A 13,279-nucleotide genomic window follows, 5' to 3' on the forward strand; every position below is an offset into this window, starting at 1 on the left:
TTGTTTTTTGAAATCACTATGTCATCCATTTCTTTCTATTGCTAGGTACATGTTAATTCTTAATCTGATAGTGATAGAGTATGTCTGTTTATGAAATAAAGATGTTATTGCATTAGATTATACATGTATTATCAACAGCCACCAACTCTGAGTATTAACAAAAGAGTAAAAAGCAAAGCCATGAGTTTTATACAGTCAAACCTGTGCATGGGATCACCTGTACATAAGGACCACCTGCCCAATGTAACCACTTTTTGCTGGTCCCATACATAATTTTTCCCATTGACATAAACATTAAGAATGCTGTCTATACAATGTAGTGACCACATGTACCTGCCCACATAGACAAGATTTTATTGGCCCCTGAGTGTCTTCTTGGTCAGTTTGACTACACTTTTTAAATGTAGTTTTGTTATGTCCAGCATTTAAACAGGTCCTCATCTGCCTTCCTATCAAAATGAGCCTGAAATTCGATTGTCTTGACTTCAGTGAACCCTTCCGCTGTCGTCGGCTCCTCAAAGTTTTTCTTGAAGACGTTGTAGGCAACGTCTGGGATCCGGCGAACTGTCCCCTTGGTTTGTGTCTGGCGGAAGTAGTTCAGGTGGTGGGCAAGGTCAAATGGGGTCACCAGGTGAAAACACCTGACAGGAACACCTGCAGGTGTTAAGGATACATGTGTCAGGGTGATTACAGACTTACAAGTAGCTCCGACATTCCCCTACGATCAATTCCTTTAATTGTGCTACACAAACTTTTATCTCTGGTTTGAACAGAGATCAATCAAAGATGGCAACAACCTAAGAGCTTACAGTTGACTACGATGGACTGCATAATTAATGAGGAATCATTTCCAATTCAGACTAGGTTTGATGTTATGAAGGTATTTCTTTTCATTCTAAAGTCAATAGATACATTGACAAGTTTGACAAGTTTTATTGCAACATGTACGACATAGCAGCTGATAGCTGAATTGCGTCGACATTCACATAATACAAACAGCTGTAGTAAAAAAAACGGGCACACTATTAAAAACTTTACATAATGTCCTACAAGCAATTCTTTACTAGAATATTGTAGGGTATTCGTCTTAAAATTTATAATAAGTATAATATATCAAGTTGCCATACAAACGCTGTATCATTACTGAGTAATAAACATATCAGAAGCGGTTTCTAATGAGTAATTACTTATTCAGTAAGTATACCAGGTATGGTATCGGTGAGTTCTTATGTCTGTTAGTTCGGCAAAATGGAATGTCCAGTTTCTCAGAACTGCGAGTGGTACGTCCCATCGTTTGCTGTCTGGATGGGGGGAGCCAGTCCCGGAACTCTGATGACCGTAGTAACGACTCCGCGAATGTAGTGCAGATACTCATCCGTCGGTCTGCTAAGGTGTTGAGGTCAAGTGAGGAGAGTGCCGAAGCATAGTCAGTATATTGAGTTCCGAGGATAATCCTGCAAGCTCTCTTTTGAATTCTCTCAAGTTTTGCTGTTTGGACCTTGGTGAGTGACGAGTGCCACGCCGGTGCCGCATACTCAAGCGCGGGTCTCACATACGACGTGTATACTGACTTAAGGTCTGGGACAGACACACCAAAACGCTTGAGCCGGCGAATCATGTGCAATCTCCTGTTGGCTGACGTGAGCATGTTACCGACTTGAATGTCCCATTTCAGGTCATTTTGAACAGTCAGACCCAGCACTTTGACGTGTAGCACGCACTTCAGGGGTTGTTCACTGATCATCAGTGGTTGCGGAGGGGGGCGTGTCTTCATGAAGCACACACGGAGTACGAAACATTTCTTTGGATTCAATGCCATCTTGTGGTCGCTGACCCATGTGGTAAGGTTGTCCAAAGTAGGTTGCAGCGTACATGGCTGACGTACTAACCGGGTCTGTGCAATGTTCATGTCGTCGACAAACTTCCAACGGTTGGCGAGATCGCGTAGAGCACCATCAATTAATGCCATGAAAATAACAGGTCCAAGAAGAGTTCCTTGAGCTACTCCGCAGCTGAGGTAGAGCCAGTCCGAGAGTTCTCCCTGGTACATCACTCTCTGCCGTCTGTCGGTAATAAAGCTACAAATCCAAGGGATGACAGAGGGCCGAACACCAAGATCAAGTAAGGAACGAATAGCAATGGTATGGTCCACTTTGTCGAAAGCTTTGGACAGATCGGTGGTAACAAGGGTGCAGATGGACTTTGACACTGAAGTGGATTTGTACAGGAAGTCCACTAAACTGACCAGCGCGTGTGTTGTCGATCTGCGCTTCCTTCCACCAAACTGGCGGGGATCAAGCTTTGGAGAAATGTCTTGTAGTATCCAATTTGTCACAAAGCGTTTGCAGAGTTGCGAAGTTCGTCGATGTTTGGAGGGCTGGACTTTGGCAATGGAACCACGTTGGCTTCTTTCCACTGACGGGGTACGGTGCCTTCTTTCAGCGACGTGTTGAGTAAGTCACACAGAGGGGTGCTCAGTTCACACGCGAATTCCTTGAGGAAGAAGGCAGGCACGTTATCAGGTCCGGGACTCTTATAAGTGTTGGTGGCACGTAGGTGTGAGTAAACATCCCATTCCTGGATAACAGGTAACGGTTGGGCCGGAAGGAATGATGGTAGAGATGACAGCTCAAGACATTACATTACAAGACTAGTACTGTGTTACAAGTACATTCTCTCATAAGCAAAGTACTGTATAGGGAAAATTACTACTGGTTCAGCCACTGACATCCCAACAAGCGAGGCAGACCGTACCTGCTTTCTTGGCTATAGTGATGTACTCTGCCCTGGCAGCCTTGCTGCTGTTGGTGTTGTCAATCACAACGCTCTTGCCACTCTTCAGAGCATCTTTGCTGACCTGTATTGATAAAGGAAGTGCTACTTAAAACAACAGTCTGAAATCCAACCTTTCATGCAGAGATCCTATAGCCTGGATGGCAGTGGGATCTTTCGTCTTCCACTGTCTTCGAAAAAGGAGTCGAATCCAATAACCCAGGATCTAGAGTTAGCTTTTACTAGTTTTCGACTGGAGTAGACACTTGTGATATTGTATTTTACACTATTTGAATCTTTTATGTTACCTGCAATTAGCCCACGGGCAAGAATTTGCAATTAACTTGACTTCGTTAGTATTGATACCTGCCACATTATCTACTCCCGCTAAAGCTGAGAGTAGAGCACCTCTGCTTGTGAGTACTGGTAGTCTGATTACCATACTCTAGCTACAACATACTCCTTTATACTTCCTTTCCATGATAAGCAAGCGAAAAGGGACAGCCAGCGGTACCTACAGAGAATAGTAACCAGGCTAGCTTTCAAAGATGACAATGGTTTTAAAATCAATACAAACTTGTCAGACTTTCAGATTGAGTAAGTCTTCGTAGTAGGAATTGTATGTTTGTGACACAAAAAGTACTGTACATACATATTATGTTTATTCAGCTGTAGTGCTGGTATATAGATAACCTTCCTTCATAAAGCTTTTCTGGCATTACCTGTACAAAGCTCAGTCTTACCTGCTGACACTTGGCCTGTGTCTTGAGGGTGTCCCTGTTGATTGCAGTGTAGCCGTGAGCCACTAGATGGCACTTGCAGAAGGTGCTCTTGCCTCCCGCGGGCAGGGCCACCATGACAACCATCTCCTGTTTCTTTGAGATAAAAAAAAACATTTTGTAGAGGACTTTTTATGGTGGAATGAATGGCCTTGGGAGTGGAGTGAACACCTTGTATTCATTGGTCATGACTTAGATTTACAAATGGTACATACTGTTGTTTTTTTCGCTTTGCACTCAGTATAAAGGAAAGAGTATGGGCAATACATTTATGGTACATGTAGTTGAGCACACCACTATCTGTGAGCTAGCTCCTTCCTGTAGTGATTGCACAAAGTTGTGTGGCCCAAGGGCTTGGAAATGGAGATGGGCACTCCAATATCCTCTTTGTATAGCGCAAGGAGGGTTTTGGCCAAGTTGACTTTCAGGAGCATTAGCCTAAAGTTTAGGAAATTGATATTGAAGAAATAGAACTTGGAATTCCCCTGACCTTGGAATGGTATTCCGTTGTGCCCTTGCCGGCAGGGTGGTTGGACAGGAAGTGTTTTGGGTCGAAGGTTCTCCACTCGAACGGAGCAGGTGCCTCTCCCAGGAAGAACTCCTCAGGTGTGAAGAACTTCACTCCTGTAAAAAGAACAAACAGCTGTGAGGAATTAAGCGTAATGTTAGATTTACTGTGACATTCAATTTGTTTGTGTGATTTGCCTGGCATTCTCCATTATGTTTGGAAGTCATGATTTTAGTTGCAATTTGGGTACAGAAAAGGGAAACTCAAAATCAGTGTCACTGATGTCGAAGATAGGTGTTACCTGAATTGCCTGAATTCCAAAATCATATCAAGTTGCTTCAAGAACTGCTGTTTGGAGTATCTTATTACCTGGATGTTCAACATAACCCAATGTTGTGAAGGGTCTTATGTAACTACATGATGAACAAGCAATGGAATCTTTAAAAGATATGCCAAGGCTATAACACTCACCCAGGTTGGCAGCAAACTTGCGATCGGAGCAGTTGAAGTCCTTGGGTTTACCCGGAGCCCAGTCTTTTGCCCTCCCTGCTGCATCCCCTGTGAGAAACAATAGTCACAAATTAATTTCAAGACAGGAAAAATTGACAGAGAACAGCTTGTGGTCATTTTATTTTCATTTCAGGGAATGAAAAGTCTTTAACTCTTCTCTATCGCTACAGCCCATGTAAAGCTAGTAAGCAGCCACTATCCTCTGAATGAGGCGAAATGTAACTCTTTTTTTTGTGGCTGGTAGTGCAACACAGCTTGCCAGTGCTGAAGTATAATGCAGCATGTTGCTTCATCTCAACGTGGTAGAATTGCGCCCCCAGGCGTCATTGGGGAGAATTTCACCACTGTTCCCAGACTGCACTGCGGCTGCGGCGCTTGGAGCAGAACTGTCACGGCAAAAAATCTTACCTCCACCCGCCCAAGCTGGCAACACAATGAACTCTAGTACAGCTATCAAAACTCTCACAATCACATGACGCTAAAGCTTGTTATTGTTTTCTAAGATATCATTACACGCAGTAACCCAGTCATATGGTTCACCTTGTATCTAGGCAAGTCATTAGTATATAGCAGGATTTATTCTCCTTTTTGATGAGTGTGTTGGGCTGTACTTACCCACATATGTGCAAGAGTTGCGATCCACCACCACTCCCTGGTTCGCTTCCCGCTCCATGTAGTCCCACATTCCTGTGCTCGGCTTACGGTACTCACTCTCACCTGTGGAGATGAACACCTGGGGGAAAATACAACAACAACAGAAATTTAGAACATCAGCACCTTTTGATCCTTCTGCATATGTGTTCGCAAATGACGAGATGTAGGTTTCCCAGCATTCCTTGCAATACACATTCCTCTAATCTGTTAATTCATTAGCTAGGCTTAATAGTGTAGTGGTCAACTGAGAATGGGACCGGTAATGATTAGTTTCATCCTACTTTGGGAGTTGGTTAGATAGACACAAAAAGATAGACCATTCTCCTATGTCATACCTTGTCTGTGACCTACACAACTGTACCTTGAGGTTTCCACTTTCAGCCAATCAGAGAATTGCTAAGTATTATTTTTCAGTGGGGGTAAAGTTGATTCACTGATTGGCTGACAGATGGCAAGAGGCTAAGCCCACAAAAGTACAGACCTCTGCCCAAATATAGCCACAGAGCGACTGTTGGATTAGTACGTAGCTCTGTGGCTACACCAAATATAGGCTTTGCATTGAAAAAGGATACAGACATAGCATTTCCTTTCTGCTAAGGTGGGAGCCTAAAAAGACATGCCCCACCTGTACAGGTATGCAGAGTGCACAGATGATGTCCTCTATCTTCTGCAGCAGTCCCTTCACATCCTGCTTCCCCTTCTCTATCCCGCCCTGATTGGTGAAGATCACGACCTTTGACCCTGCCTTGTGCAGCTCCCTCAGCCTATCAGGGACGTTTCTGCAGGTCAAAGTTGACTCCTGGTTGTAGAGGAACTTCCAGTCTGAGGGGCCTGGGTGTAATGGGGTGAAGTTGTTTTATGAAATCATGCCATACTCTTACCAAAGTTATATGATGTCCTTGCTCTTACCTGGTATCCTAGTCTAATATTATGGTTTGGCCCAGCAGTAGCCAGCACTCTTTGGATGGGCTCTTCTTGGGGCAGAAAAGGCTTTCTGCCATCTGGGTGATCTTTGGCTACAGAGCTACCAGAAGAACAGGATGGATTCCAGCTGTGCTAAATGGTCTTATTTTATCGGCGGTTTTATTTCATGGTACAAATGTGGTAGGGGAAAATGCTTGCCTGGAATTTGAAGTTCGCGGTTGAAACTGTAGTACTGTTAAGTTACAAAACACCTGTTTGCTGTGTTATGATTTTGTGGTAAGAGGTCACCACAAATCTAAAATATAACCACTAGGGCTGGGTATCGGTACAGCGTACCGGTACAAAACCGGTTTTTCTTATTGAACCGGTCCAGAAAAACCGGACCTGAAAAAAATTGGTGGACCGGATGTTGGACCGATTAGAAAATTAAGAGATTATTTTATCAGGCACTCACACGTTTTGGCGCTTGCAGGTGGAAGAAAATAACAAGAGTGAAGTAGAGTGCAGTTTATAGTAATTTCTACCAAGTTTTACAGCCAATCGTACAGGTGCAGTTAGCATTGTAGGATTTTAGAACGTCAGTGTAAGTCTAATACTCCACCAAACAGATTTCTTTGTAGTGAAATGAACCATTGGTATGAGTCATACTGAATCAGGTCCAGGTTCAGGTCCGGACCTGGACCTGATCCTCTGGACCTGAACCGGACCTGGACCTGAATTTTCTGTACCGGTACCCAGCCCTAATAACCACCAATCTTCTTGGTGAACATTCAAGAACATTCGATATTTACATTACATATCTTGTCCCCATTTGGTTGCAAGAGGTCCCTGCAAATCTAAAATAAAACCACCAACGCCATAGTTATGTTATGTTAATGTTATGTTATGACGTCAGCGGTGTCCCGGATGTTCTCCGCCATATTGTTGAAGAGTATCCAGAAGTTATTAAACCGTGCTGCGCTCATCCCTTGCATTCGCGTCGTCCTTTGCGATCCTGGTAGTTCACTACTGACGTGGTAGCAGCGATAGGATTCGAACTACCCACCAAGACAAAAAATTGCCGGGATACGCTCCTTAAACGACCGTGATGGCATCGAATCGCACTCGGAAACAGTGGCCTCTGACAACATCGGAAACCATAACATCATTCGAATCATGGAAAAACAACCTGGTCTACGGCCTATCGCTTGATCCCAACTTTGCTCCCTTTCTCGCCCCCGGCGCCACGTGGCAAAAGCAGAGCCGAGGGGTGGAAAATCGCGGCTTAGTGGCTGACGGTGAAGACGTCCCGGAAGCTCAGAGGAAAACAGCAGCACAGAAGGCCGCCATTTTGGACATTTTCGCGTCGTCCTTTGCGATCCTGGTAGTTCACTACTGACGCAAGAACATTCGATATTTACAGATCTGTACGGTATGTTATCCCGACCTGTAGGAAAGGTGCGCCCACTCTTGGTGGTGATGATGGTACTGTCCATGTCGAACCCCACCACCTGACTCCTCCCGGGGAGGCCAGGCCCATCCAGTACTATCAGGGGCTTCAGGCCCTTACTCCCCGGGGGGCCCACTTCCCTCCAGCTGGCTTCATACCTGAGGACAGGAAGAAAAACAAATAGGCAGGGCTCGAAATACCACCTGCATATGCACCTTAGTGCAGGTAAAATTGGATCTGTGCAGGTATTTCTGGTGTCTACCTGCACCTAACCTGCACTGCTCCATGTACTGGGTTTTATACATAAATGTCCAATGAATAGTATGATGTAGATGTATGATTGTTATTAGCTGCATTGACTGTTACCACTTATAAAGTATAACAGAAAAAATAGCTATAGTTCCTGAACAATTTCAGTATGATCCATACTTCCTAAATTCATAGTGGTGCAGGTAAAATTTGTCTGGAGCAGGTAATTTTCAATGTTACCTGCACCAGTGCAGGTATGCAGAAAAAAGTATTTCGAGCCCTGAAATAGGTAACTGATGGTTACCTCTCATCTGGAGACATTTACATCACTTTTTCGCCAGAGGGATTAACCCTCTCAACACGTCATAAAAATTTTTCCTGTATACCATATACGACATATAATTTCAGTCTATACAGGTGTCAATTAGTACTTTTTGTGTATTATTATTACAGCTGTTATGTAAGGAGTAGACTAGGAAAACTATATATTGCTGGAAAGCTCACAGAATGGCCTTTCCAAAACAAGCAAAATAAATATCATACCATCAATCTGAGGACAGCAATCGTCATGGAAACCACTCAAAAACACATTTGCAACACTCTCAAAAAAAGCTTCACAAAAGAAAACATTTGGCTAGGGACTGAGTTTTTTGTGTCATTTATCATAAAACTATGTAGAAATACTCAATTATACATACACAATGCTGGTATGCTGTTAGAATGACCAAAAACTAAAAATCAAAGCATGATTTCAAATAAGTTCAGTGTTGATAAACAAATGTTCACCCCAATAAACAGTTGTGCCCCCCTCCCCACACCTGTAGTTGTACTATTGAAATAATGAATATGCCTTGTGCTAAATGGCAAATTATTTTTCTGGATGTTCTCCACATATCAGGGAGTCAAATAAATCCTATTACTTATGACTTGGGTAGAGAAAAAGGTATCAGAGTATCTAAAATGTCAATTGAGACCAGTGACCTTTCTGACCTGACCTGGTCCTCCTCATGCCCAAGAAAAACAACAAGGAAGCATGCATGTAGAACTCATTAGACACGGTGATATCAGCTCATTTGATCTCAACAAAAACAGCTGGGTGTTTGCCTTGCTGTCCCTCAAGGATTTCCCTGTCATCACTCCTGTAAGCCACCAACAAAATTATCCACCAAATTGTCTCCATTTCTGCTAAATTTACTAAATAAACCTGTAGAAAACTGAAGCCAAAACACACGCTGGAGGCCTCAGAAACAGGGCTCAAATGCTACATCCCTTCTGGTTGGTCAAAGATACAAGCATCCTGATTGGCAGACTCTGCCAAATTTCCCATTTCACAGTAGTCAGTTTGAATTTCCCGCCGGAATTAAACCTGAAGCCACGATCGTGGCTTCTCGCGTCCTATGGGAAAGCCACGATAGTGGCTTCTCGTGCTGAGAGGGTTAAAGAAGCAATCTACATCTGGCTTTACAACCATCCCTGAACAGAGACGGTGGGCGCCATAGACTTCCTGCAACCTATAATCCACTGCTTACTGAGTCACGTGCACTATCTGCATAACGTGACGTCACGACAGCAGTAGATTGTTCATTTCTTGACAAAGACTGATGCTGTGCAGTCGAAAATTTGGGTGAGTCCAATTTTGGTGTTGGAAATTACAACTGTTCAACTATTTCAAGAATGACTTCTACCAACACAGATGAACTTTCAAGTTACATTTCTTGTAGCCTGGATACCAAATCCCCATCTCACTCTAACTCAAGAGGGCAGACTCTTCTAGAAATTCCTTTAGGGCATGTTGGCCCAAGAGCCTAAGAGTTGGCCTATATAGTATATAGGCCCTGGATACAGTCTGGCATCCATGTCTTTAGTAATCTTATGACTCTGTTTTGCCTTCTTGATGCTATCTTCCTATCATCATGGTAGGATTGCTAATAGAGCAATCGTAGGGAATTTCGCTGACGGAAACGACCCTTGACCTCACTGAGCGACATCCGCCGGCTAGGTCGGCCGGGCTCGCATTTTGCTTACCTTTCATCCAAAAATTTCCTGGTTTTAGTTCTCAGCAAGAGCTCTACCTAGCGTACAACGTGTCTTAAGTACTGAGGCACACGATTCTGCCAGCAAACGAGGTGGGGCCACCGGATTCCCCTTGGAATCGGCCGATAGAGCGCTCCACCAAGACGGGCGAGCTGTTGGAACACCACGCCATGATTCGATCTAGCCACTTTCGACAGTCAGCAGCTCGCTCCACCCAGGGCTCCGAAACATCATGTCACTGAAACTAGGACTCAGAAGACCTTGCAGATTCCACGGGGGACATACCTGCTCTCATAGGGGCCGTACGGCCTAGCTAGAGACCAAACTGCTACTGGAATTAAGGCCCCCCCCCCCCACCCCAACAACTTCCCCGAACTCTCGCGAAATTTCGCGCCCTTTTCGTTCTCGCGAGGCGTCCGTGATTTCGGCAGCCATGTTCCTACCGGCGGCAACTTCGTAAACATCTCGAACGACACCTCCTTACCCCTCAGTCTTTCCCCTTCCCGCCCGTACCTACAGGGACCCAGACAGTAGGAAGTTGGTGTGCACCTACAGCAGCATGCTGAAGACCCTCGGGACCCCCCACTTCGCAGCACTCCAGCTAGAGCTACGCGCCGTTGCATCCGCTCTCGGGCTAGCCTCTAGTTCTACTGCTCGCAAGTGCCAGGCGGAGTTCTGCAGTGCGATCTTCACCAGCTCGGGCCTGCACCCCTGACTCTGCGTTCCTTCACAATCGACAACACAAGGAGACCAGCTCCAGCGGTGCGCTGAAGACCCTCAGGACCCCTCACTTCGCAGTACTAAGTTAGACTCACCGCGCGGACGCACCTGTTTCCGGCCCGAGTCTACGCTGTTCAACAGTGCCCAGCGGCGTTCTGCAGGCAGATCTTCACAAGTCCTGGACTGTTTCTTTGAAAGCTGAACTGTAATTTTACATACTGAGTAACTCTCTACTTTACTACAATAACAATACTATTCTCCACAAATTTCCGCTACGCGGTTTGGGGCCACCTCACTACGCTCGGCTTGGCCGTTGATGTCTTTGCACAACCTGTAAGCCTCTCATCGAGCAGAATAAAGACATCATTTGACCCCAAACCGCGTAGCTTTCTCCTTGTGTCATCTCGGAGTACGTAAGAGTAATTATGGTAGGATTGCTAATAGAGCAATCGTAGGGAATTTCGCTGACGGAAACGACCCTTGACCTCACTGAGCGACATCCGCCGGCTAGGTCGGCCGGGCTCGCATTTTGCTTAACCACCATCCCACCCTTGCTGCCTTGAAATTATCCTTTCAAAGAATGCTACCGTAGCACTACATGTATATGCACACTCACTGTATTGCTCATTGTTATAGCCAAGATCCTGGTCTTAGACCCTACATTGTTGTAATCGGCAAGACCTTGGTCTTAGGCCGTTGATGTCTTTGCACAACCTGTAAGCCTCTCATCGAGCAGAATAAAGACATCATTTGACCCCAAACCGCGTAGCTTTCTCCTTGTGTCATCTCGGAGTACGTAAGAGTAATTCTCTCATTCTGCATTTTTTGTGTATCTTGAAGTGCACTTTATATTTCTGTCATTTAACGATTAAGTGATCATACTATTAGACTATACAGTACAAGTTTGATCATAGGAATCATAAGGCCCCACCTTCTTCTTCTTGTCTATGATGGTCTATGATGGACACAATCAATCATGTATTGTTAATGATTATTCTGGCATGTTGGGAGTGTGCTTCTTTTATTGTCTACAGACCAGTTGTTTTATGAACACAATTCCTACGCGTACTTCTATTATCCATAGTCCAGTATCATAGTCCATAGTCCAAGCCATGGACTGTGGACTTGGCACAACATTCAAGGGCGATCATGCACATAAAGTTTAACGTAACGCAGTGTCTTTTTTTTTAAATTTACATACGTTATTTTGCTCTCCTCCTGCTTGGCCTTCTTGGCGGTCGCCTGTGAGATCCGATCGCTCCTGCTTCTCTTGGACATGCTGAAGAACTGAGACGACGTGAAGACAAGATCCTGACTTTTCCTGAAGGTTTAATAGAAGTCGTGCGTATAATGGAGATCTCAATGTCACTGCGAGCATGTTCAGCAACATGCCATGCTGATACGTTTATTGTCTAGGATCATACCAATTATACATAGAAAGGGGTATTACGAAATGTTTTTCTTTACATTATACCTTTGAAGTACTTCAAACGTCAAAATATTCTATGTCCGACTTTAGATATTTGATATTATCATGAAAGTAGTAATTTTAACGATCAATTATTTTTCAAGTAGTTCAATATTTTACGACATGGAATAGTGGTAATCCACTTCCTGAATGGAGATGGCCAACATGCCCGAGCAGAACCCGGAAGTGACGTCAGGTGATCTCGGCAAGTTGCGGCACGAGAGGGGCGTAGCACTTCGTGAACTTTGTTTAGCCTCCCCATCTTGTTTGGTCAATGATTCTTTACAATAGAAGGCTTGTCCGAGTCCTTTCAATCTGAATGAACATGTTTGCTATCCTTATGATGGTACATTTCTTCATATTTGTTTGTGACTATTGATATCTTGGAAGAATTCTAGATATCATCATCAAAGTTTTTTCTTGATCACATGGATGACGTCAGACTGTCTCAAATATAATCTGTCAAAGATAGAATACAGCACTTTGGTACATACCACAGAGATGGAACTGTGTTTTCATGTGATAATGATTAAAGCTGCAAACGTAAATTCCAACATCTTGGCACCACTATTTTTCTGTAGTTATTAAAAAAAAATAATTGATTTTGTGTGATAGAAAAATTAAAGTCTGGATTGAGTTAGCCAAAGTTGTGATGGATTACTTTTCCCTTTGGTCTAAGTTTCTCCAGTTTCCTTTGCTGCAAACTTGTTGACTGCCTTGCTGTACTGGTGGTATGCCTCCTCCTGCCAGCCTCCTTCACATACTGTAAATGCAGAAATGTTCGCGGTGGATTAATATTCGCGGTTTTCGCGGTGACCACTGTGCCGCGAACTTAAAACCACCGCGAACATTTTTCTATTAAGGTATTAGACTGCAGTAGATGGTGTTACCGCGAACTTAAATCCACCGCGAAAAGTCATTTTTCCCGCTACCGCGAAATCAAATCCCCGCGAACTTAAATCCATTTACAGTACTTAGGGAGCGGCATCGTTTATTTTTTTCGGGGGGGGGGGTGCGATTTCTAACATGGGCCAAGGTTCTCTTTCTCAACCCCCCTTCCCCACATGTTGAAACTCACGAATCAGTGCTCCCCAAAAAAGTAAACGCCGCCGCTCCCGAAGTCTGCGAAGGAGGCTATCCTCCTGTGACTTTTGCAGTAGTGTTTACTACTAACTGGATAAGCTGTTCTGCAACTCCGCCGGTCAGGCTTCTTTTAGGTCGCTGTCATTCTT

General features: G+C 44.3%; 1 protein-coding gene and 1 long non-coding RNA gene across 2 annotated transcripts; both read right to left on the minus strand.

Moving 5' to 3' along the window:
* Positions 1 to 141: 141 nt before the first annotated feature.
* LOC118431554 (bifunctional polynucleotide phosphatase/kinase-like) lies at positions 142 to 10,031 on the minus strand. Its single transcript, XM_035842795.1, has 9 exons — positions 9,949 to 10,031; positions 7,574 to 7,734; positions 5,849 to 6,054; positions 5,185 to 5,302; positions 4,531 to 4,617; positions 4,042 to 4,175; positions 3,516 to 3,647; positions 2,755 to 2,857; positions 142 to 654 (listed from the first exon to the last, which is right to left on the minus strand). Exons 1-9 carry the CDS (start codon positions 10,029 to 10,031, stop codon positions 413 to 415), a joined length of 1,266 nt encoding a protein of 421 aa, XP_035698688.1. The 3' UTR covers positions 142 to 412.
* A 242-nt stretch (positions 10,032 to 10,273) lies between these two features.
* LOC118432468 lies at positions 10,274 to 11,385 on the minus strand. Its single transcript, XR_004833088.1, has 2 exons — positions 11,294 to 11,385; positions 10,274 to 10,910 (listed from the first exon to the last, which is right to left on the minus strand). It is a non-coding gene; the product is annotated as an uncharacterized LOC118432468 (long non-coding RNA).
* Between the last annotated feature and the right edge of the window lie 1,894 nt (positions 11,386 to 13,279).

This window comes from Branchiostoma floridae, chromosome 15, assembly GCF_000003815.2.
Source record: "Branchiostoma floridae strain S238N-H82 chromosome 15, Bfl_VNyyK, whole genome shotgun sequence".
Classification (NCBI taxonomy): Eukaryota; Metazoa; Chordata; class Leptocardii; order Amphioxiformes; family Branchiostomatidae; genus Branchiostoma; species Branchiostoma floridae.

Excerpts from the sequence above, each read along its gene's own strand:
- LOC118431554 (XM_035842795.1), bottom strand. The coding sequence starts at position 10,031 with ATGGCGTGGTGTTCCAACAGCTCGCCCGTCTTGGTGGAGCGCTCTATC. Across the intron at positions 7,735-9,948 it reads GAATCCGGTGGCCCCACCTC|GTATGAAGCCAGCTGGAGGG; the intron begins GTTTGCTGGCAG and ends TCCTGTCCTCAG. Across the intron at positions 4,176-4,530 it reads CAAGTTTGCTGCCAACCTGG|GAGTGAAGTTCTTCACACCT; the intron begins GTGAGTGTTATA and ends TTCTTTTTACAG.